Genomic DNA, 24,553 nt, shown 5'->3' with positions numbered 1-24,553 from the left:
TGTTTTTTTTATTGCCATCTACCGAACAATACAAAGCTATGTACAGCGTCCAGGTCGAATTAGGGCCATCCGAATCTGAACCGTTTCCAATGTACACGAGTATTTTTTATTTTTTTTTCACCACTCTCCCATGCATTCTCACACGAAAACTCCTGGACTGTAACACTGCCTATAGACACGAACCTAGATTGAACACAACCGTGCAGAATAATTGCTGTAGAGATCACCAGGAGTCCTCGTGAGCAATCATATGCCTTCTTATATACAGGAGTGGATATATAGAGGTATTTCGCTGGTTGAGGTAAAAGGAACGCTAGAATACCCGTTCACAATAGTACACTATATGAAAACAGCACTTTGTCGCATAGCATGCTCAGAATGAGTTGCCATGCAGAATGATATCGTTCTCTTCCCTGATTGATTGATTGATTGATTGGATAGAGCTAAATATGGACACGCGAATCTTTCCTGGAAATGGGAGGCATATGTCTTTTTTGCAACAACAAAAGGCATGATTCAAATCAAATTTCCCATTTTTACCAACGACAATAAATCCAATCAAAATGGAGCCCACTGTCGATATTCCCCATCTCATCCTGCCCCATTGTGCCTTGGGGTAGTGGGCCGCACCTTACGTGGTGAATTTCCCCATTCATTATCATTAACTTATTTGTTGTTGTTGTTGTCGATATTTAAAACGTATCGAGTTCGGATTTATATTTTCCATGCATTTCAAGTAGCTTTTAAACCCTTTTAAACCCGGGAAGCCATTGGAATGGCTTTTAGGCACAAATATTACTCGGATTCAATAAAAATGAATAGTATAAACTATTCATAAATAGTATAGTGGATTCAATAAAAATGAGGATCCCTCTGCGGAGGAATTATTAGATCCATAAGCAAAGCGCTCTTTAGAAGAATGATTCAATCCAAATGCATATTTCTCTGCGACGAAGTGGTTCAGTCCAACTTCGTATTCTACCCATTAAATGGGCACCAATCAATCTGTGTGTCTTTCATGTTGATTTGGATCCGGATTGAAATCCTACAGCACTGGACTGCAGTGATTGGCATTCGGGGCAGTGGTTGGCATGGAGCATGTTATGCGGCAAAGTTCTGTTTTTGGCATGTAGATGAATGGGTCAAACGGTAAGCTTTTTTTTGGTAACCCCAGTGTTGCTACTCCACTCTCTATAGGCGACTAGACTCGAGGAATCAACTCAAGTTTGTTCTTCCCGTAGCACAGGTAAAACTTGCTATAGTGCAGTCGTTTTATGTCAACTTTAAGCACTTGACATAATAATAAACGAGAAGTTAAATATACATATATTACAATACTCGTCATTCGAAACCAGACGCGTTCAAAGAACAAATTCTGCATGTTTTCTAAAACATGGAGAGATCTTGGTGTGTATTTGGTGGGCTCTCCCGTTTTTTCCATTTCCCCCCCAAAGTTTTGCTGGACGATATTGACGCTTGACGCTTGTAGAAACACTTATACCCGTGTTCAACCTAAGAACTGCTCTGAATGATGTCCGCTAACCGTAACAGAGCTACTCTGAGAAAGTGGGAGAAAGTCTACTGCAGCGCCACCTGTCGGCGCACTACTTTTCGCGGTGTATAGTGATGCGGCAAGTGATTGCAGCCAATGGGCGGAGCTTAAATGTGCCGTTGTTAGGTTGAACACGACTATGAACATCTCTTGTCGTTTAACCTTTTGCAATTTCATTCATGTTAAGCCATGTCTCGCGTCAGACACTGCACCCCTATTTACCTCACCAGCGCCCCTACGACCCCAAGTTTCCAAGTGGCATCACATTCTTCTACAATGAGCAATAGTGTCCCGGAATGTCCTGGCACAAAGTCCTCCACTAGAAAGTTCTGTACTAGCACGATTCTCTTGTGTGCAAGTAGGGAGACGACACAGAAGGTATCGGTGAGCTCGTCGCCGTCGGAGACCCGGAGGCAGACGTTGTTAACGTTGGCGGTGTGCTCGAGTTCACCACAGGAAGAGAAAGAGATCCAGCGCTTCCATTGGGTCCTGGTAGGCCGTTAGTTGCTGTCGCCTGTGTGGGAATCGGTGGTACACCTGGCACACCCGGATACAGCCTGTATGCCATCGGCTTCTGGAGAGCAGCCTGGCGGTAATACAGGTCTAGAGCAGCCATGGCACCCAGAGACGATTGCGAGGCGACCCCAGAGTAGCTGGACAGCCAGTAAGGGGAAGACTGCAGCATGCGTTGAACAGCGGCGTAGTTTCCGGCCTCTGCGAGAAGTTCAAGGCCTACGGCAGTTTGTCGCTTCCATTTTGTCCTGGTAAAAGAGAAGAGTCTGTTTTACAAAAAAACTATTTCTGACGTTGGGATGCTAATGGCGCGCGCAGTACGTTTCCCGTGTGTTCACACGCCGCAACATTCCCACGGAATATTCTAGTAGAAGAAACAGCGGAAAGGGGGCATTGCATTGTTCAGCCGGAATATCGGCAGTGGCGTGCTGCGCACGTAGCGGACGACTCCATCCTGTCGTCTGCTATGGGATGTCTTGTCACTGAGCCCCAGGGTATGTCCCCCATGGCTAGAAGGACACGAAAAGATGTGACGACGAGCACTCGTGCTCACGTGACAGCATGAAGCTGTGACAGTTTGCGCATCTTCCGCTGGGGTATTCTGAGGAATGTCGCTCGTATGGATACACGGTTAAGTCCGCTGTTGAGGAAGTTCTCGATAGTGGCGTCCTCAGTAGCTTTGTCAGTGCTTTACGGGCGAGAAGAGTTGAATACGGTATCACGTGCCCGAAGCACTGCCGAAGCTGCTGAAGACAGCAACTGAAGGATCTCCTCAATGTTCGTGCAAGAGAGGCACACAGTCTACACTGGTTCAACGTATATTTCAATTATTCCGGCCGTTATATGGAATAAAACTTACCTTCTATTCTGGTACCACGTCTTGACTTGCGTGTCCGTGAGGTTCAGCTTGGCAGCGAGTTCCATTCGGTCCTGGACGCTCAAATACTTCTGTCTTTCGAAGCTCTTCTCCAGCGTTTGAAGCTGATGATCCGTGAAGGCTGTTCGAGCTTTTCGTTGCTTTTTCATTTTTAACGAGCACATGCTACCGCCAGGAGGCGACTCTGACGTCCTCTCTGGAGACTCGCTACCTGTTGAAGCAAACAAAAAGGTGGTTATGGTAATTCACCCTTTACACCGTTTTGTTTGTTTCAACAAACAAAAAGGGGCTCTGTTACTCATTCGTATTTTCATGCCAACAGCAATATTGATCAGCATAAGCGTAATGTACGATATGCTCCATGGACTTTTAATGTTTCTCAACAGGGATCATTGTCTCAACATGCAAACACAATTTCGTTCGTAACTCGTCAACACTATTTCCTGTGGTCACTCTCGTCTCATGTCACCTCCGTGGATGAACTGAGCTGCATGCGTCGCTGTAAAGTTAGCACGCGCTGACCGGGACAATCGCCATTTCTTGTCGACTGTGTGTATTCAACCATGCGGCGACTGCAAACACGGTTCGTGTAACTAGATTATTAGCGAGTTCAATGGCTCTTGTAACAAAGCTAAAAGAGGAACTGCTGCGTGCGCGAGTACAAAGCGTCCGGACAAACGGTTTTTATTCACGGTGCACGTATTGAAGAAGCAACAGGTCGTGACAAAGCACGGGAAGCACTTTTCCGACCAAGCGCTGCAATATCCGACCGAACCGGGTGAACACTAGTCTCGTCCAACGTAAAAAGGAGGAGGGAGAAAAAAAAGGAAACTTTGTATTTTTCATCACTGTTTTGGACTGCAGAGCAGAGGCGTGCCAGTAAGAACCTGCGACCAGTTTGTGTATTTACTCGTGGGTGTGTTTTTGGTTTCTCGAAATATCCGACAGAACGAACTTAGTTTGGAACATAGAGGTACAGCCCTGCCGTATATAGTCGGTTTTGTTCGCACCATTGCCCAACACCTGTCTAGATCTGGGAGCACGATCTGCAGTGGGTGTGATGGGCATTTCAAAGAGTGAAGACATGCACATGTATACGGATGTTATGGATATAACTGGACGCCGGTTTAGTTCACTGAAGTGTATATAGGGAACAAAGAAAATGTACCTGTAAGGGACATAAAAAACGCTCGAGTACTATCGCGGGTGTCGGCAGGAATCCACGACCTTTGAGTTAGAAACACGCGACAGGCAGCGCATTTTGTACGAGTATACGTATTAGGATCCACAGCGTACAAAGTTGGCATCTAAAGTTATCTAAAGATATGACATCTAAGGGAACCATAAAGCAGTAGATCTGCAATACCAGAAAATGTATCTATTCGGTGGGCGTCACACGTTCTCGTATGTAACAGTTTTCGTCCCAATCGCGCTCATAATCTTTTAGATAATTAAAATTGAAAAATACGGGCAACGCTGTGTCGAAGTTGCCACCATCTTCGCGTTACTCGTCAAGTACGGCGGAAAACTGCATTGCATGCTGACAACACTGGGTATAAAACCAAAGAAATTGGCTACGTGTCGGCTGCGCAGCCATCAGGAGCAACAAATCATTCTCGGGGACATAGTCCACTGTTGCTTGACGAGTTGGAGATTATTTCTCACCAGATGTCGCCGAGCCCTCTTGCCGTACTTTTGCTAGCAAGTTAAAAATATCAGGAGTGCACTGTCACGTGTGCAACTTATTGAGCTGGCCTTATACAAGCAAAGTTGCAACTTAAACTGCCCCTCCGCTGTTTTGCCTGTCTTCTGCAGTGCCTTTAAAAAGCCTGCGGAAACTTAAGTAATAACGTTACGATTCACACGCCCACCGCAAATCAGCACTAAACGTTTCCGGTCTCCACGTGACTTCCGGTTAGAGCCACAATGTCGAAACTCGCAGCACGCAAGTTCACCTTCATCTCCATTACCATCTAGCGACCCGGCCGATTCCTTTATTTTCTAATTTGTCCGGGGGTCTTAATTTTCGCAAAACGCAGATTCACCGAAGCATTTTGTTCCCACGCGAACTTTTTTTTTCCTTTCGTCTCCGAGCCCGCATGAGATCCAGTGAGCTGCGAGTGCTGTTAATTTGTTCGAGTCTATTTTCCGCTGTCTGCACTCGAAGACAATAGGGCTCGCCGCCTTGCGACTGCTCTTTCGTTTTTTTTTGTTTTTTTTTTTTTTGTTTTGTCCACGAGAAAAATAATCTGTCACAATCCTCCCTCGCAGTATGTATATGGGGGTCCCGCTACGTAAGCTTCTGAAACCTTCAGGAAGTCGGAAATTACGGTCTGTTTATTCCCTTTGTTGCAAAACTGAGGTCGGAAAGAAACGTTAATTGTCTTCATTCAATTTATACGTCTTCCGCATATCAAAATGCGCTTGATGTAGGAGGTCTAAGTATTTCCTTGCATGACCACGAAACGTGGGAGTCCCGAGACGCTATGTGAAGGTCTCTCTTTGTATTCACGCGAGCAATGGGTTACCCCACTTCCGTGCGTGTGGCATTCGAAGAGACGGTGTTTACCTCAGAAAGTGATTTCAGTTGGGGTGTAATATCTAGCCATGTATGTATTTTATCTGTTTTTCTGGAGAGGGGGGGGGGGCATGTTTAATAGAAAGAAGAGAAAAGAGGAAAGGTCAGCCAGGCATATGCCGGCTTGATACTTTAAAAAAAAAGGATCCGGCTGTGAGGACGGAAACAAGGAGGGTGGACATGGAAGTTGTGCTGCACCCAAGCCGGCTTGGTATTCTTCAGACTAAAAAAAAAAAAAAACACGAAAATAAAATTAAAATAAAAGCTCGAATGAAAGAAAATATGAGGAACACGACGCATCAATTGCTATCGATTTGAATACGGAGAATAAATATTTAATAGAAGGTGAATAATGTCGAAAGCACGCGATGAGTATGCTCTCTGTCGACATGACAAGTCGTTTAACGACGCGAATACGTCTGCGGGAAGAGGGCAAAGATAAATTGTCAGCCAGCGCACGAATCTAAGCACGTGGTACTCAGAGACAAATTGCTTCACGATAGCGTGTCCATGAGTATTATTTCTAGCTGTTCCGGTGCTTCGATCTGCTCTAAAGTGCATATTATATGAAGAGATCGCGGAAGTCCTTGTAAATGGATTACGTAAATGCCTCGACGCCTGTAGATTTCCTTCTTGACGCTCTGTCTGTCCAGAGAATAAGGTAACGCTGCGGCCAACGCGTGAATGCTATTGTACAAATTGTCGATTTTTACTTCCCAGTGACGTCACTCCTGCTCTTGTAGGCGTTCCCGTTCGTCGCGAGGAGCTATTTCAGTGCATGCGCATGAACTTTAATGCGGTACTGGGCCTCAGATGAAATCGATTTTCGAGAACCACGGCATTGTGCACAACTGACGTCATGAAAAAAAAAATGTATATAATATAACCGCGTTACATTGTCTTATGAATGACAAAAAGAGTTGCCCCAGTGTTTTTGTTTTAAGTAAACATAATGGCGATTTTGCACATGGAAATTGATGTTCTGAGGCTGGAACACAGAGGAAAGGACAATACAACACACAAGCCTCAAGCGCCTAAGAATAATGAAAGAACGAAGTCACTGAAAAGGTTAGCCAGCTGTAGGACTCGAACCCACATCTGGATCCAGATCCAGATTCTGCATCCAGAAGATGTGGGTTCGAGTCCTACAGCTGGCTAACCTTTTCAGTGACTTGGTTCTTTCAATTAGGCGCACTTCAGTGTTACTTTGTGCATATGCAACAGCAATATATTTTTCAATGAAAATGCCTTCTTTTCTCTCTTCTTTTTGTGCGACCGCAGTATTGCTGAAATGACGACGGCTTAGATGACACATAAAAGAGAGTGAGACGATCGAGGTCCCTTTATTTTACACGGAGAGAGAGAGAGAAAGAGAGAAGAAAGGCAATATATCTTTTGTTCTATAACACACCCATCGGTTAAAATAGACACGTCATTTATATCTAAATAACCGTATGCTCTGACTCCCACTGAGCACTTCCTGCGAAAACGGAAATACCGCGAGGCTGCATGTACAGTAAGCGGGGGCACCTGTGCGTAGCGGCTCCATTAACAGGGGGCGTCGGGGCTGCCCCCGATCAGTCAACGCTTTCGCTCCACCGTGGAGGCCTTGGCAAAGGAAAAATGTTTCCTGCGCCTGTCTGATGAATGACGCGGCTAATACGCTCTATGGTTTCCAAAACTAATTGCCTTCTCAATGCCCTTTTCTCTCCTCCTCTCTCATAAACTCTTTATTGTATTGTTTCGTCCTCTCTCTCTCTCTCTCCTCTTTTTTCCTTGCACAACCGGCGTACTTCTTAGTTGATCTTGTAACATTACATAAATAACTTACTGATGATATAGTAAGACATGTTACTATCTGCCCTTCCTTTTAAAAAGCAGTCGAGGATTTATTTGATTTATTTATTAATAGCTGTCTACGTGATATGTGCATGTGGATTCGCTGTAGAGGCGATGAGAGATTGGATGCCATAACGACAAAATGGCTAATTAGATGGGCGAGATTCTGACCCGATGGCAGTTACTTTCAACTTGAGCACGGCGTTCTGTGTCAGTCTGCTTTCTTGTGTGATGTATATATGGGCGTGCGCAATTGGTGGAACAAATATATTTTCTAGCAGTTGTACATGCCATCGTTAAAAGTTCACGTTTCTCTCCTTGTTTTAGAAGGACTAAGGAAAACTAGAAGGCCTTTCAGCTGCTTCTCGTACCATATTAACTGGTGAGTAAACAATTCATTGCGTGGAAAACGTATCCATAAAAAGATACGTAAAATTGAGGCGAATGAAGTTCATTGAAGCAACACACGCGCGTCGTATGAAAAACTCGAATGTCTGAAACTCTCGAACAAAGTCCCAGCATCGTTTTCTTTCTTTTTTTTTTCTTCCCGTCGAAATCCCATTCGAATCGATAATGCAAAAAAAAGGGACTCCCGCTGGAAAACGAACCCAATTAAGATTCAGTCGGCAAAAGAAGGATCTCGTCTGCCGCTAAGCATGAATGCCGCTTTTCACTAAATGTACTCAATTTGCTAATGAGGTAATTGAGCCCCGCTCTCTGACCCCCCACGGGATAACAGCCTTCTAATGTGGCTCGTTAGCCGAGCTTCAAGAGTTCGCGTTGATACACACAGAGGGCGCTAAAACGGAGAGGCCGCATCTCCTTTGTCTCACACGCGCTGTAATATCAGCGTACAAGCAGTGTAAGGCACTGTCTTCGTGCATTGTCCCCGTGTGCGCAAAAAAAAAAAAAAAATGTCGTTGTGCGCTCTTAAAACAGAGGTGGTGGTGGTGGTGGTGGTGGTGATGGGACCGCAACGCGCATCCTGGGCCGACTTCACAGGGAACTGTGCCGACACGTAAACAAAAGGGGGACTGGAACTGGAGACACGGAAGAACAAAAGAAACAAAACAAAAAGGTTCCAGCCTTCAGTATCCCGGATCGCATCGTTCAGATTCCTGATTTGTTGAAACCCGCAGGTGTACACCCTTTTGTGACATTTGTGCGAACATGTTTATTGTAACAAAAGGGCGTGCGATTTCCACCATTTTTGGAGCGACAACGATATCATTCCGTGCAATGGTTCGCCTGCAACGTGTATGTGGCACATGTGACTGCGGAAGGGCTACTACGTTAAATTACTTTTCTTTTACTTTTGGTTAAATTTACGTTATATTAACTTGATCAGTGAATATTTATTAGTTTAATTTTATTAGTGTAAGATTTATTAGGAACTGCTGCTATGAGCGACGGCCACGGACGTCGACAGAAGATAGCAGGAAGAGGGCAGGATTGATCCCAGCACCTCTCAAACTTTAGCATGACCGCATCAGCTACCACCAATATGCGGACTGGATTGGATTGGATTTGAGTTGCATGACCGCGCCACCTACCTCTAACATCTGGATTAGATTGGGTCTGAGTTAAAAACGATACGGAAACCGTGGTTCCACAAGTGTGCTGAATGTGATATTCACCGGAGACCCGGCCCCGCCGTTTGTGAAAGACAATATGGCGTTTCGTCTCACCACGGGTTATTTTTGAAAGTTTGCGTTATAATAATAATAACTTTATTTTTGTTTAGGTGCCCCAAAACAACCACTAGGGTCTTCAAGCAGGTTCATGTTCACGTTCAGGGGGGAGATATGTTTATTAAGAAAAAAAGGAAGGAAAGGTTAGTCAGGCAAAGTGCCGGCTTGCTATTCCGAAAAAAAAAGGAAAAAAAAAGGGGGAAGGGGGAAAACGAAAAAGAAAGGAAGGAGAAAAAAAAAAGAAAAACAAACACGTTCAGGGTTATGAGCATATCCACACGATCAATAGATACTGTGAAATTTGAACACCAATTGCGGATGCGTCTTATTGCCCCTCTTCGGATTTTTCACCGCGAAAGGCGATATTGATTACCACATCACGAACCTCCGGCTTTGAAGCGTCCGAGGCGGCGTTCGCCACACATGTTTTCAAAACTCACAAGAGAGTCAGGTGCGGCCACCGACTCTGTCCGACAGCCGAGCGCCACACGAGCAAAACATCTTCCCTCCTCAAAAACGCCCCATTCTTCATTTTCATCTGCTTTTCAGCGAGGGGCGAGCTTCGATCACCGCATTCTTTCTTTACTTTCTTTCCCACCAAGCTATACCACCCAGGCTATTAGCGGGTAGCTCATTAACCCATTCTCACCGACCCTATTAAAAGGTCATTTCTCATCCACTTGTCTCCCGCTAGAGACGGGGGGGGGGGGGGGGGGGGGTTCTGTAGAGGCTCCCGAAAAATTGACCTCCCCGTGGGAAGGCAACTTGGTTGCGGTCAAAAATTGCATGACGCGCCCCTTGAGCTTCAATTGTTGACTTGGCTTTGTTATTTATCTTGCGGTCCTCGTCTTGCGGTGTCCCGGAATTTCTGCTGGTTCGCGAAGTCACGACGGGGCCCTAACGACGTGCAAAGGAGGGTCGTTGTCGGCGAGGTGGTAGGAAAATGACGCGTCGAATTAAAGCGAGAGATATGAGAGCTTACAGTGAATGGTACATGTATATAGATTGAGGGCGTTCAGGTTGTTCCGGGAATGTGTATACGTACGAAGCGCGGCGATGTTTTTCCACGTTTTGTGTCACGCTTGTTAGTTGGATTGACGCGCGTGTGAAACTACACGCGAGTAAGCTTTCTTGTTATTCTCTCTACCTCGCCGAAAAATCGGCTCCAAGAAAACGCGTTCTGAAGGAGAAAATTGAAAACTATATACAGACACTATTGAACTCGGCTGAAGTGGATTCGTTCAAGGAAACGCTTATGTTTACAGCGCTGGGATATGAGAACGTGCGACGGCACACAAAAATATATGTATTTGCATGAAATATTTGTGATTACGTGTCCTTCTGCTTTTGTAAAGAACTAGTTGGGCCGGTTGTTACATACCTTATGGAGAGGCGACAAAATTTCCGCAACAGACAGAACATACACGAGTCGCAACTTTCAACCATTTAGTTCACAAAGATACAAATACAACTACGCCCTTTTTTCACAAGGGTGAAACTGCCCCTTTATTGGCCAACTGCGTCGTCGACGGCAGCTCCACCCTTCAAAAAAAAAAAGAGTGTGTTGTGTGTTTGTCGTCTCACCTTAGGGGGATGGGGAGGGAGAACATTCAATAATGATAATAATAACAAAAAAGTGAGGTGTGCCTGCTCACCCATGGCGACCTGTCGCATATCACTATCCTGAGCACCATTGACATGGGCGGAAGAGGATATGCCTCAAATTCTGTGATACAGCTTTACGGAACAAATGGAGAAGGGTACATTGCATCATAAGGTTTTGACAGATAAACTCCTCAATATATGTTATGCCGAATGTAAAACATAACTCACAAACACGTAAATATAGCTAAAAACCGTTCTTTGGAGATAATCTGGAAAATATTCTCTGGGAAAATATTGTTGTTGTTACTGTTGTGTTATTGTTGTTACTGATCATGTTTACAAGAGAAAATATTTGCGTGTTTACAAGCGCACACACAAACACAAAAGGTCGCGGGTACGCCCCGGCCGATGACGGTAGCAAAGGCCCATGCATAGTCAAATCTACGAAAGTTATTATGGTCTACAGTCACAAAGATGCCGTCTTATTTTGGGCCATCGTCTCGAGCTGTTCCGGACCCAGTCTGTTTCCTGCACTTATGACACTTATGTGCAGAAATACATGCACGGACAGGAAGAACAAAAAAACTTTTGTTGTTCCCATCATCATCGCAGGAAATTAAGCCCATCAACAACGCAAAAAAGGTAGAAGATGCACATAATCACGAAGGTCACGAAATAGCCGTACGAATCGCTCAACGAACGATCTCAAAGAGCAGCCTGCTCATCGTTCATTTTTATACGTATGTAATATTCCACTTAGTGCGTCGGTTCAAAAAGGCGTTTATCGCAAGGGCGACCTCGCTTTCAGTATATTTACAAAAGCCTGCCCATCCATAGGGGAAACTCGCGTTCACAAATATGGCGTGAGCGAGCATCACGAAACACATAACCACGTTTCCTTTTCAGATTGAAGCGCTTTCGGTGGAAGCATTTATATGAGCTCTTCGCCGACGTCTGTCTGACACACGCGAAACTTCGAATCAAGGCCACGCGAACAAAAGCTGTGCGTTCAGAGAATGTGGGAGTTACGCCAATTACTTAGTGTTGCTATTATGGAGTGTGCGTAGACGCGTGCACATGCTAGAATGGTGTACTAGTGCTGCGGACTAAACCTTATTTCATAGCGGAGCTGAGTTCACGTTAGGGACAGTCGAAATGCCGTGAAGACTTGCGCTACAATGTTTAACCTGCAAAAAATGAGCGTTACGTTACGACAGACAGAAGACATGGGGGGGGGGGCGTACGCCTTTTTGTGGCAGTTATCATATATACAAATTGCCACAGAAGGGCGTACGACCCCCCCCCCCCCCCCCCCACACACACACACGTCTTTGAATCACGTGCGATAACCCTATCAATCGTGGCAATGGCTGTCAGAAATATATTTCGATGGGGAGTATTGCCAAAGCTATTGAGGACGACACTGAGGAATTTCCACAACGTTCGTACCAGCGGACTCTGTTTGTGTTGCGGCCCGGAATGATGATGTCTTCACCATTACACTCTAAAAACAGAACTTCACCGTATAGCAGGCTGTGCGTCGACCATTGCCACGAATGATAGTGTTATCGCTTCTAATTCGAAGAGAGAGAGAGAGAGAGAGGGGGCGTACGCCTTTTTGTGTCAATTACCATATATCCAACTTGACACAAATAGGCGTACGCCCCCCTCGTTCTTCGAATCAGAAGCGATAACACTATCATCCATGGCAATGGTTGGCGCACGGTGTGCTATGCGGTGAAGTTCAGTTTTTAGAGTGTAATGGTGAAGACATCATCATTCGTTGCCACAACACGAACAGAGCCCGCTTGTATACCGACGTTGAGGAAATTCCTCAGTGACGTCCTCAATAGCTTTGGCAATGCTCTAGCTACAGTAGTGTTGCGGACTGTGATACGCTTGCCTGAAGACCGAAGCTACTGAGGGCATGGCTGAGGAATCTCCTCAGCGTTCGTGCAAGCGGGCCCAGAGCGTTCGCTTCCTTTCCTGTGTGTCTTGCGCCATTGTAACATTGCTCACCATATGGAAATCAAACGTTTTTGGTTGCAGTCGTAGATTCTCAAAATGTTATCGCCAGCAAGAGCGACCTACGTCCTCAGTATGAAAAAAATAAAAAATAAAAATAAAAAAGAAACAAAACGAGTATATAGGTGTATTTCGTGAAACTACAGTGTTGGTAGACACAAACTGCATCCCACGCGTAGCTCACCCAGCGTATAACCCAATTCCTAGTCGGCGCGCGCTCTGCTGCGTCCATTGAAAACGTGTGAGCTCGCTTATCTAACGTATAATCTTAAACAATCTCTTCCTCGAAGACACTCGCAGTCTTATTAGATAGGGCACGCAAAAAAGGATACTGCTCTTCGCGAAAACGAAAAAAAAAAAGGGGGGGGGGGGGTTATGCTTATGAGTTCATTAAGTTGTTTACGTCCTACAGATGCAACAATACGAACAACAAAAGAAAAAGTCTTATGATTTTCAAGTTGTAGCATGCGGAAAATTGGTGCATACGCTGCGTATATTTTCACGGAAATTCCCAGTTCTTCGTCACGCTTAGACAATGCCGTATGAACATAATAACAACAATACCTATAATAATTAAATTGTGAATCACGATGTCATGGAGTGTCCCACGTACCCATAGGGTAGATGGGGTACGTACCCGTATGGTACTCACGTACCCATCGGGAATATACACATTTACCCTATATACTCTACCTTATATACTCCATGCAGTGCATACGGGTTACTATAGTTTAACGTGGTAGCATGACACGCACGCGAAGGTAGCAGGGACACGGAGTGGCTAGCGTGCTAGCCATGCCACGTCGACACCGGGAGGTACCCGGGTTCGAATCCCGGTGCCAGCTGTGCTGTCTGGCGTTTTTTCCTGGGTTTCCCTCAGACGCTGTCAAGCATATGTCGGCACAGGTCTCTTAGAAGTCGGCCCAGGACGCACATTCCCCCAGAGATTTAGTCGTGACGTTGCCCACCTCTGTCAGGCCGACAACGGTGAGCTCTTTCATGAGCACCACCGATAGCTTCTAGCTGACGCATAAGTATGTGTCGTTCCCTCGGGTATATATATAGCGTTGGCAGGTCACGGGGATGTGCATGCTGAATGGTAGCTGGGAACTGTGCAGGACTGCATATTGTTTGCGCTTAGGTTATCCCTCTCTTATTATATTGTTGTCTATAAAGAAGAAACTTCGGTGTATCTGTCTCAAACAAAGCAAACCTATCACTCTTTAAAAATAAAAAAAAGGGTGTACTTTAACTCATTTTCCTTGCCACATATATCACTCCCCTTTGGAGAGTACAGTTACTCTAAAAAAGGAGTTTCTTCACTCCCTTCAAGGGGTGAGGAGACCCTTTAACTCCCTACTGGAGAGTAATTGAACACTTCAAAGGGAGTGATATATTTATTTATTTATATATGTGGCAAGGGTGTACTCCCCAAAAAGGAGTTACTGTACACCTCTTTTTAAGAGTGTACTCTTGCTCCCGTTCATCCCTTTCGGATATTTTTGGGTATGCAGTTAATGGTTTTGCAAAAAAAGAAAAGAAATATGTTGCTATGTCTGAGTCTTCTCCACTATTCCGTGCCTCTCGAATCTTAACGGCTTCATGATTAACGGGACAGTGTGGGCGGCAGCAACGTCACACACATTAACAAAAGTCGACACCTACAATTGTTTCTTCTATACGAAACCAAATCTTCGCGGTGTTTTTTTTTCCTTCTTCTCCCTCTTTTTTTTCCCTTCGCCGTAGCTTCCTTTTCCCATTCGCTCCCGTTATTTGTCACGCCCGGTTGTTTTTGCCATCCGAAAAACCTGACGACGGCTAGGGCCAAATCGGGCGGCGTGTCCTTTGAAAGTAGAGCCGTCGAAAATGAGTTCTACCTGACTGTAAAACAACAACGAAAAAAAAAAAAAAAAACACGAAGTAAGAAAAGCGAAGTGCAAAAGTGCGAAAGAAAGAGAAGGCGTGACCGGCTACATAGATATGCCACCCGCCGTCATGCGCAGAAGAGGCGCCACCTGGCAGACGTAGTGGTAACGCGTGAAACTATCTGCTTTTAAATGCAGAAGACAAAAAACAAACAAGAAAAAAAGAAAGAGGAGGACTACAACCGGAGTATACAAAGGCAGACTGTACGACAAGGGAAATGGAGAAGAGGGCTTCAAGCTGTCTGCATGGCTTTCGTGATTCAGGCGGATTCGTCGGAGTATTTGCGGAGTCTTTGAAACATCCTAATGTAAACAAGCAACATTATACGTAGGAATAAGGCAGTATAAGAGAAATGGTGAACAATACAGATTACCGAACTGGTTTAGTAATCAGTATATACTTTGGGTCGATAAATAACGCGTGACTACAATAAATAAATTGGATGGACGATTGAATTAATGGGACGTTAATACATTCGCACACCCTAAGAAAAAAAAAAGGAGTGATTATAATCCTTTTTGGGGACTAACATGCGTTGGCACATTCATTGGTCAATTTTCGTGCTAAATGCATGGATGTTAATATACGAAATTAAGGGGCAATTTGCTGTTTTGGCGAGAAAATATCAGTGTCGCGGAACTACACGGGGAGCAGGTGCAATCAGACTAGACTAGAAGCTTTAACTGAATGTCCGTAATTTACAGATTTTTTTTTTTTTTTTTATAATTAGGGTGGGCCAACCGAATCATCGGCGAATCCTCGAATTCTATATAGTCAGGGCACGAACCACGTTTTCTGTTTCTTTTTAAAATGAACAAAAATCTGGATCCATTTAAAACTTTCAGCTGTGCATTTTCTTGTTCGTTTGTTAGTTTACACTGCTCTGGACTGAACGAGTTCAGGCAGGAACTCTTAACATTACAGGTCTAAAAGTAACATGGTTTCGCTTTTGATTGTTTGTTCGTTTAGGGAAAGAATTTAGACTCGAGAGTATATGTATTTCCTGTATAGTCGATGAACAACATGCTAAATAAATTACATTTAAGAAGAAGCTGATCGGTTCGCCTGAAAGTAAACTATTATTTAATTCGGTTTTCATTAAACAAAGCTATCAAATTCTACTTCAAAGCACCTTTCAGAAGAAGTGGTTTCTTTTTTCTTATACTTTTCTTTTTAAAGGATTCAAAGATTCGAGATTCGTAAGATTCGTGGATTCGCAGAACCTTCCTTGGATTCGGATACGGATTCGTCCCATACTTATAATCCATATGCAGAGAAAGGCCAACTAATTTTGATGCCTCTGCACCTATTTGAGTTAAAAATAAATTTGAATATGCCCCGCAACTAAATAGCACCATAGAGAACGACTCCGACACATATATATATGTACTTGTGTGAGACGAAAGGAACTTATTCGGAGGCTACCCAAGCAGCACAACATCTTGGCCCAATATTGAACCAAGATTGGACCAATAGTGGACCAGTATTGCCAATATTGCTTCAATATTGGGTCAAGATGTTGTGCTGCTTGGGTAAATTATCTTCACGGAGGCTTCCGCTGCACAGGATACGAAACGAAGTTCAAGGCTGTATAGCCGAAGCCAAGTTCACCGGCACATCCCGGGGTCGAGAGCATGTCCCCGAAAGTGCTCCGCACCAGCAGCCCGCGTAAACTGTTCACAAAACGCTCTGACCGCTGAAGGAAGTTGAGAGATTAGCCGTGAAATTTCTCTGTCCTCGGATGTTGGCCTTTCCAACGGATTAAGATGGTCAACTCACGGTCAACAGTCGGCAACTGTTTTCTGGGGAAGACTAACAAGGCTTAACCCCATCCTCTGGTGACTTTGATGAACGTACATCCCCTTGGGATGTCGCCGACAGGGTCTGGGAAACATTTTCACCCAAGTGAAATCGCTTTTGTCTGTGTCCACGCTGGGTGGGAGATTTGTGGTGCCTTGTGGGAACAGGTTTCGAGGAAGTTCCATGGCAGGAACACTTGTGTGTGCAGCATGAAAGTGTGTGAATGGTTTTGGAGGGGCAGTTCTGAATTATACAAATACGACACGGAGCTGCTCTTTTTTATTATTGCCACGTGTATTTCGTTTCTAATTTAGTGGGTAGTATCGCGATGGAAGGCCCCTGGTTATGAAATGGCAGGAAATATGACAATTTTGAAAATTTCAGGAAAATTGAAATATTTCTTAGGCAATTTGAGGCTTTGTTTGTATCTGTCCCTTCTATGTTGTTCCAGCCTCAGAACATCAGTTTCTCTCTAATATGACAAAGTCTGTATCGCCGTATATATATACCCATCCCATCATACATCTCATGTCATCATCACTTCTCCATTTATTGTTGTTGTTGTTGTATATATATACACTGGATTTTTTAACTCTATACACAATGAAAAAGTGATTGTGTCACGGCTAAACAGCATATAATACAACGAAACCTTCGAAGAAGCGCAACTAGAGAATTTAAAATCAAACACTCGTTGCATACTGCTTTTTCTTTCTTTCTCTCTTTTTTTTTTTTTTTTTTGCAATTGTGTAAGAAAGACATTGTATAAGAAATGGAACACTTGACGTGTGAGTGGTCTTGTTCGGAGGTCTGTGTTTCTGCGCACTTCTTGACTTGACGGCCGTGTACATTATTGAATGGAAATAGCAAATATTGAATGTCGATTAATTTTACGAAATGACGTGTTTGGAGACAGTGATAATAAGAGATTCGCGACTCTGTAACTCGGGTCCGAATCCCTGCGCCAGCTGTACGAGATGGGTGCTTTCAATGGGTTTTCCTCAAAAGTTACGAGACAAATGCCAGCGCAGAGTGCGCACGATTCCCCGAGCAGCGCCGCGTGAGATGCAGATCCCCTATAGTAAACACACCTCTCAGAAAGACGAGGATCATGCAGCTACACTCTTAAAAATGAACTTCACTGCATAGCACGTTCTTAGCCAACCATAGTCTCGAATGATATCGTTATCTGCCCTGATCTGTTGAAAACGGGAGGGTACGCCTTTTTTGTGACACTTATGCTGTTCATAATTGTCACAAAAAAGGCGTACGCCTCCCGTTTTCAACCAATCAGGTCAGATAACGATATCATTCGAGATTATGGTTGGCTAGGAGCGTGCTATGAGGTGAAGTTCATTTTTAAGGGTGTATAGTACGTAGTATTATGTTGGCGGAGAAATGGGACAGAAGCAAAATATTTCGACCCTCTCGCGCTTGCGGAGCACTGTATACGTTTGCATTCTATATGGCGGCGCCACCTACATAACGGGTTTACTTTAGCGGCTATCCAATAAATTCTACACTCTAAAAACAGAGCTTTCCTTTCGCACTTTACCAATCATTGCACAGAATGATACCTTATCAATCTTGATTTGTGGAAAGGCCCGGACCTACACCTGTTTGTGACAATTACCGTGCTCACGTATAGGTGTCACAGAAGGCGTACTCTTCCCGTTTTCAACGAATCGTGGGGGAGAACGATATCATTAAAACGTAACTTGACCGTGCAACGTGCTCCTCCACTCTAACAACAGAGCTTTACCGCATAGCACGTCCCTAGCCAACCATCACCCCGAATGACAGCCTTCCCTCCCTTGATTTGATGAAAACGAGGGGCGTACGCCATTTTTGTGGCAATTACGGACTGGATAATGTAACAAAAATGGCGTACGCCCCCCGTTTTCAGCAAATCAGCGGGAAGAACGATGTCACTGGAGATGATGGTTGGCTATACACTCTTAAAAATGAACTTCACCGCATAGCACGCTCCTAGCCAGCTATCACCTCGAAAGATATCGTTATCTGCCCTGATTTGTTCAAAGCGGTAGGCGTACGCCTTTTCTGTGACACTTATGCGGTTCATAATTGTCACAAAAATGGCGTACGCCTCCCGTTTTCAACAAATCGGGGCAGACAACGATATCATTCGAGATTGTGGATGGCTAAGAGCGTGCTATGCGGTGAACTTCATTTCTATGAGTGTAGGAACACGCTATGTGGTGAAGTTCATTTTTAAGGATGCAGCTAGCCACCATCCCGAATGACTTTCATTCATCGTTCTCATTCGTCGAAGACAGGGAGGCATACGCCTTCTTGTGACATTTATGTAGTTATGTTAATTGTTACAAAAGGCGTATACGCCCCACGCTTTCCACAAATGAAAATTGAGAACGGCATCATCGTGTGCAACTGGTGGCCTTCGGAGTGCTATGCGGTGAAGTACTGTTCAACGGGGGTGCAATTATCATATATTCAAATTGCTACAAAAGGGCGTACGCCCCCCTCGCTCTTCGAATTAGAAGCGTTTAACCCTATATCATTCGTGGCAACCGTTGGCGGACAACGTGCTATGTGGTGAAGTTCTTTCCTACGACTGTGTTCTGGAAGATGAGAACAAGGAAAAGAGTGACACAAATCGGATGCTTCACGAAGGTGTCTCCCATATATATACGGGAATGGTGTCTGCCTAGCATAAGCGTAGAGGACGAATGATGTTTCTCGAGCTCGGATATTTCTGACACTATTGTCCGCATAATGATGTTCCCCTTGTAGCTGAACCCTAGTGAATTGGGTTAATCACTCGTTCACGCCGACAGTGCGTGGTCACGGAAGGTTCGTGTCTCGCTGTCCAACTGCGGCGCTGGTTTGCTATTAAATCAAACAATGACACGCTCCACGCGGATGTAAGACGAATGATCTGAACATACAGAATGCGGGTGACATCCCTCATCGTCCTTTTCACACTGGCAGCCATTGGATGATATGGAAGCACTCTCTGATCCTTCTCATAACGATGTCACGTTGCGTGAAGACAAAATTAGACTTCGGGATGACCATTTATGCTAAGCCAATGCTTTGAGTGTTCATGCAAGGAAACATGGCCCGGATATGACGCAGATGAAGGTGTCACGTGTTCGTTAACCCACATGATTCCGGATATAGTCAGCTGTCCCAGAGCGTCAGATATGTTCCCATGTTACAGTGACGCCTAGCGCGCTATATTATTCTAATTGTCAACGTTTCAGCAGTTTCCAAATTTTGCTAGAAATCCGGCGGACCCGTTGATGCGATACCACTAATCCCTATACAGGCACCTCTACTCTGCACCTAGTATTATAGTAAGCCACCATTCAAGCACTGTCTTACCTTGTCCATCGTCGCGGTCGGAGTTCCTGGAATAGCTGTCCGCCGGACTGATAGGTCGCGGCAAGTGTCCCAACGCGTGCATGGCCGGGTGCGAGAACGGCAGTCCCAAGCCGGCGCCGGGATGCAGTCCCGAACTTCCCGAACTGGCTTCACTCAGAATGTCGCGAATGAGGAACGACGGCGGTGCCGGACCGCCGGGCATGGCGTCGTCGTGTTGCGTCCGGGACGTCTTGGACTGCTGTCCCGGAGACAAGTCCACGGTCATTGGGCCCGTCGTCGTCGTGAAGGTCGGAAACACACACACACGCACGCACGCAACACAACGCAGCGAGCTCGACTGACCCAGCGCACGCGTTGCGACTGCACGCGCCGCCTTTCCAGAGGCACGGCCGCGAGCAGACCCCGCCCATCGCTTCCCAACTCAATGACATCATGCCTTCTGCCGTCCAATAGGAAAGAAGCTCCGCTCCTCTCGCCCTCGCCGGAATAAGCGGCGCGTTTTGGGTGATTAGAAAAGCGGCGCAAATAAAGCGCGTGTTTTTTCTTGCTTCGGCGATTGCGTTGAAAGTGGCGCGTCGGGCTCATTAAAATTTTCGCGTGTCAAGCTTCTCTTTCCCCCACATCGCTTCGCTCGTTTGGAAGAGGAGCATTTGTTGGTTGTTGTGTGCGATCTCTTTAAACGAACAGTTAGCGCGGCGCTTTAATCAGTCTTGTGTTTCGTAGAACTGCACGGCGTTAATTAATCTGGGAGCGAAGCGCGAGGAGGTTTTGCCGCTTCGCAGCTTGTTGACGGCAGGGTCTGTTAATGGACACAGCGGGAGCACGAAGTCGCGTTAGTGGGCATTGCGCGTGAGATAGTTCCGAATGTTGCCGTCGTGCGCGCATAAAGTACAGTGATAATTTATGTCGGATGCGTTTAAGCTTAACTTATGCCGTTCATAGTTGTCACACATAAGGCGTACGCCTCCCGTTTTCAACAAATCAGCCAGGATAACGATATCATTCGAGATGATGGTTGGCTAGGAGCGTGCTATGCGGTGAAGTTCATTTTTTAAGAGTGTAGTTGGTACTCAGCGTGTTACGTGGTGAAGTCGCGTTTTAAAAACGAATGAAGGAGAAGAAGGAGGGTGAAGAATAAAGAAGGGAGGGCGGAGGCCAGGTTTACTCGATCAGTCGAAAGAAACGCAAATCACTGACAGATTGTCGAGCAATCGCGCCGACTAATATTATCAAGTAATGGTACATTATTAACTATGGTGCAACTAATTTGATATCCTACACACCGCGGCCGGAATCGAACGCGCTATCGGTCGGCAATGATGCTCCCGCCTACTCTTTTAAAACAGAACTTCACCATAGCACGCTGAGGGTCAGGGTCAACCGTTGCGCAGAATTATCACTCCTGATTCGGTGGAAGTGCCGGGCGTGCGCCTTCTTGTGATAATTAACATAACTGTATATGTGTCACAAAACGGCGTATGCCTCTCGCTTTCAACAAATCAGAGAGAGAAATGATTGGTTCCCTGTTTTCCCCATTCTTCCCCCTATTCTTGTCCTCCTCTCTGCACACTCGGAGTATAGAGAAGAGAATCTGAGGCATCTCTCAGCGTGCCTCGTTTTGGATTCCAACATTATATGTGACCAGAACTTTGAGCACACAAAAAATCACCGCCGTACGCGAGCAGAAGCGAACGTGTAATGAATGGCCGCACAAAGCCATCATCATGCAGACTCGCATCATATCATCGCACGAAGACAGCGTTATAAAAGTAAATCATACAATCCGCAATTCATCTCGAAACTCAGGTCGATTAATCACGAGCACGCACAATTTCCGTAACGCTTCCGAGCTCCCCGCGCGCAGCAAATCCACACAGCGTGCACAAATATACGCCGCTTTGACTGAAGCTATGAAGTTTGAATAATGGCCCGATACGTTTCAAATGGGTCCCTGTTATGACAGGAGCATTATTCCTTCGAGGTATAGTACACAAGCGGTGTATGTTAATGAAGGTATATGCTTTTCGCAACGGTGGGTGCACAGCGTACAGTGTGGCCCGCACACAGAACTCTCATTTAAGTTATGCGGAAGGTCACCGATGTGGAAACGATGTGAATATGTATTTTGTGAATGACTTCTTATAGGGAGTCGTGGTGGCGTAATGTGTGTTCCGCTTGTGATGTTACCGGTCGTGCTTTTGGCCGCGCGTGTGTAATGCGACGCGAGGGATTTCTTAAAGCCTCATTCGTTGTGTTTATACGATGAAATTAAGAAGGTATACGTACATATTACGGGTGCAGGGGTGTACAAGTTACACCCTACACTCTTAAAAATGAACTTCACTGCATAGCACGCTACAAGCCAACCACCATCTCGAATGATATCGTTATCTGCCCCGATTTGTTGAAAACGGGAGGTGCACGCCTTTTTTGTGACAATTATGAACAGCATAAGTGTAACAAAAAAGGCGTACGCCTTCCGTTTTCAACAGATCAGGGCAGATAACGATATCATTCGAGATGATGGTTGGCTAGGAGCGTGCTATGCGGTGGAGTTCATTTTTAAGAGTGTATCCACACGGCAAATTTAATGCATTAAACGGAATGCACTCTAAAAACAGGACTTCACCGCACAGCACACTGTGCGCCAACCATTGCCACGAATGATAGGGTTATCGCTTGTGATTGGAAGACAGGGGGAGGCGCACGCCTTTTTGCGGCAATTTTCATATATCTAAGTCGCCACAAAAAGGCGTACGCCCCCCTCTCTCTTCGAACCACAAGCGATAACGCTATCATTCGTGGCAACGGCTGGTGTACAGTGTGCTATGCGGTGAAGTTCTGTTTTTAGAGTGTGGCATTTACTTCACCTCCTAACCAACCATAATCGCGAATGATATCGTTCTCTCCCCTGATTTGTTGAAAACAGGTTGCGTACGCCTTTTCTGATACAATTTGGTTCTGCATAATTGTCACAAAATAGGCGTACGTTGTTTGCCTACGCCGTACGCCTCCTGGTGTGGCTAGGGTATATTACTCTGAAGATGTAATCAAGCTACAGTCACAGTTTCACTATGAGAAAGTAACTTAGTTGCAGGAATAGTTACCGAAATCAAAATGTAACTCAGTGCGTGCATAACACGGCGACTTCAAGCAGTTTCCGTTTCAAGCGAGCAGATATTACAACGTTTACAGCAAAAGATCTAAAAATAATATCGTTCACGGCAGAAGCTCATAATTTACACCATGATGTAAGCTGTCAACCGTGATGTGTCGAGTTACATAAAATCTTGCGACACGCATAGGGCACAATTTCGCAAGAAAGAATCCCCTAACAATTTCTTCCTCTCGTGGGTGAAAAAATTGCTAGGTCAGCGAAGTTATACAGCCTTATTCCATGAAATCTACGAGAAGCACATATTTACGTATAGACTGTTGCATTCAGGAGACCATTTGCGAAGTTCCGTGACTATTTGCAGTCCTGGGGGAGTAAATTTCGGGATTAGGGGACTAAAATGGAAAGTAAAAGCGGGGGGGGGGGGAATAGAAGCTGCAACTACTCCCCGTTTGAGTCCTTTTTTTTTTTCTGCTTCGAGTGTGTATACGTCATTAAATTAGTCGCTGCGGCATAGACGTTATAATTAGAGCGATACATACACACTACCACAAAGCAAATTTACGCACATAAAGTTAAATATCTACATAATTGATTAGGCGTGACGATTGGACTCTAGCTATAAGAAAAAAAAAAAATGTAAACCCCAATCGCAGTATAGAAAAGACTCGACGTTTGCAACGAAACAGTACCGCAAACAGAAATTTACGTCAGACTCGTTAAACTATCACTCTTAGAAAAAAGGGTGTGAAAAGGTGGTACACTTCTATAGTTATATGGAGATAACTTCTATAGTTATCCCCATATTTTTCTTTTTGTTTTTTTTTCTTTCGTTTCCAATTCCAATTTCAATTCTATACATAGTTACCACCTAAGTCACCATAGCGTCTGACGAAAGGGTGTAGAAAGGCTGGTAACCTTTGCCTGTTACCGCCGCCTTGCAGGTGCAGCACAAAATATGGGTGCGAGCTGTCATGACAGTCACAGAAGCAACGCACGTTCAGGGAGTGTTGCTTTCCCAGCATTGACAGTGCAGTGGACATTGAGCACGTTGTCTACAACGAAGATAACAGCAACAGTGTTATGTTCCCATTCGATTGTTATTATTATTACTATTCAAGAAACCAGCGTACTGGACCAGCAGGCTGTTTTCACGTTCGGCGTGAAGGCGGTATAGAACACCGGAAACGGCGGCAGAAGTTCACCTTCAACTTTCAAATATGACACCGCGTTGTTGGCACCACCTTCGCGCTGCGGACCCGATGCGCACGCGTGTCAACAGAGACGCGGGTGTGCTCCGTTCGAAGTATGACATGGGTGCGATACACTTTTGCTGTGTTCACGTAAACGTGTCTATACATGGATTGGCTCAGTTCCTGACAGTAAATTTCTTTAAATATAGATCTCTAAACCCATTCCAACGGGGTTACAATAGAAGCGGCGCTTTGCACAATAAGGTTTCCAAACCTAACAAGGACCCTTTACAATATTGTAGTATGCTCGTTGTTTGTTTGAAATTACGCGTGCCTTCTTCAAATCCAAACCTGTGGCCAGGGAACACGCACAGAAGAAATGGTCGAGTGTCGTCCGAGTTTGGATATCCGTTCCGAAGCGCTGCACGCTGGCTTGTGTTAGATGTTTGCATTCGAAACCGCTTTATAGGTTA

The 24,553-nt window shown here is 45.1% G+C and overlaps 2 protein-coding genes across 4 annotated transcripts in view; one reads left to right on the top strand and one right to left on the bottom strand.

Annotated features, from left to right (window-relative positions):
- The window catches only part of LOC135368626 (dopamine beta-hydroxylase-like), a 352,228-nt gene that overhangs the window by 85,070 nt on the left and 242,605 nt on the right, over positions 1-24,553 (top strand). For 2 of the 3 annotated variants that reach the window (XM_064602031.1, XM_064602030.1), the window contains exon 3: positions 7,687-7,741. The exons of the other annotated variant lie outside the window; for it this stretch is intronic. The gene's annotated coding sequence lies outside the window, so the exon portion shown is untranslated. The remainder of the gene's footprint in view (positions 1-7,686; positions 7,742-24,553) is intronic. 3 annotated transcript variants of the gene reach the window in all.
- LOC135368630 (homeobox protein B-H2-like) lies at positions 1,545-20,079 on the bottom strand. Its single transcript, XM_064602037.1, has 3 exons — positions 19,773-20,079; positions 2,925-3,153; positions 1,545-2,313 (listed from the first exon to the last, which is right to left on the bottom strand). Exons 1-3 carry the CDS (start codon positions 20,035-20,037, stop codon positions 1,887-1,889), a joined length of 921 nt encoding a protein of 306 aa, XP_064458107.1. The 5' UTR covers positions 20,038-20,079; the 3' UTR covers positions 1,545-1,886.

The sequence above is a fragment of the Ornithodoros turicata genome, chromosome 9 (assembly GCF_037126465.1).
Source record: "Ornithodoros turicata isolate Travis chromosome 9, ASM3712646v1, whole genome shotgun sequence".
In the NCBI taxonomy this organism is placed as follows: Eukaryota; Metazoa; Arthropoda; class Arachnida; order Ixodida; family Argasidae; genus Ornithodoros; species Ornithodoros turicata.
Note: the sequence above shows the minus strand (reverse complement) of the source record. Positions and strands in the feature narration are given on the sequence as shown.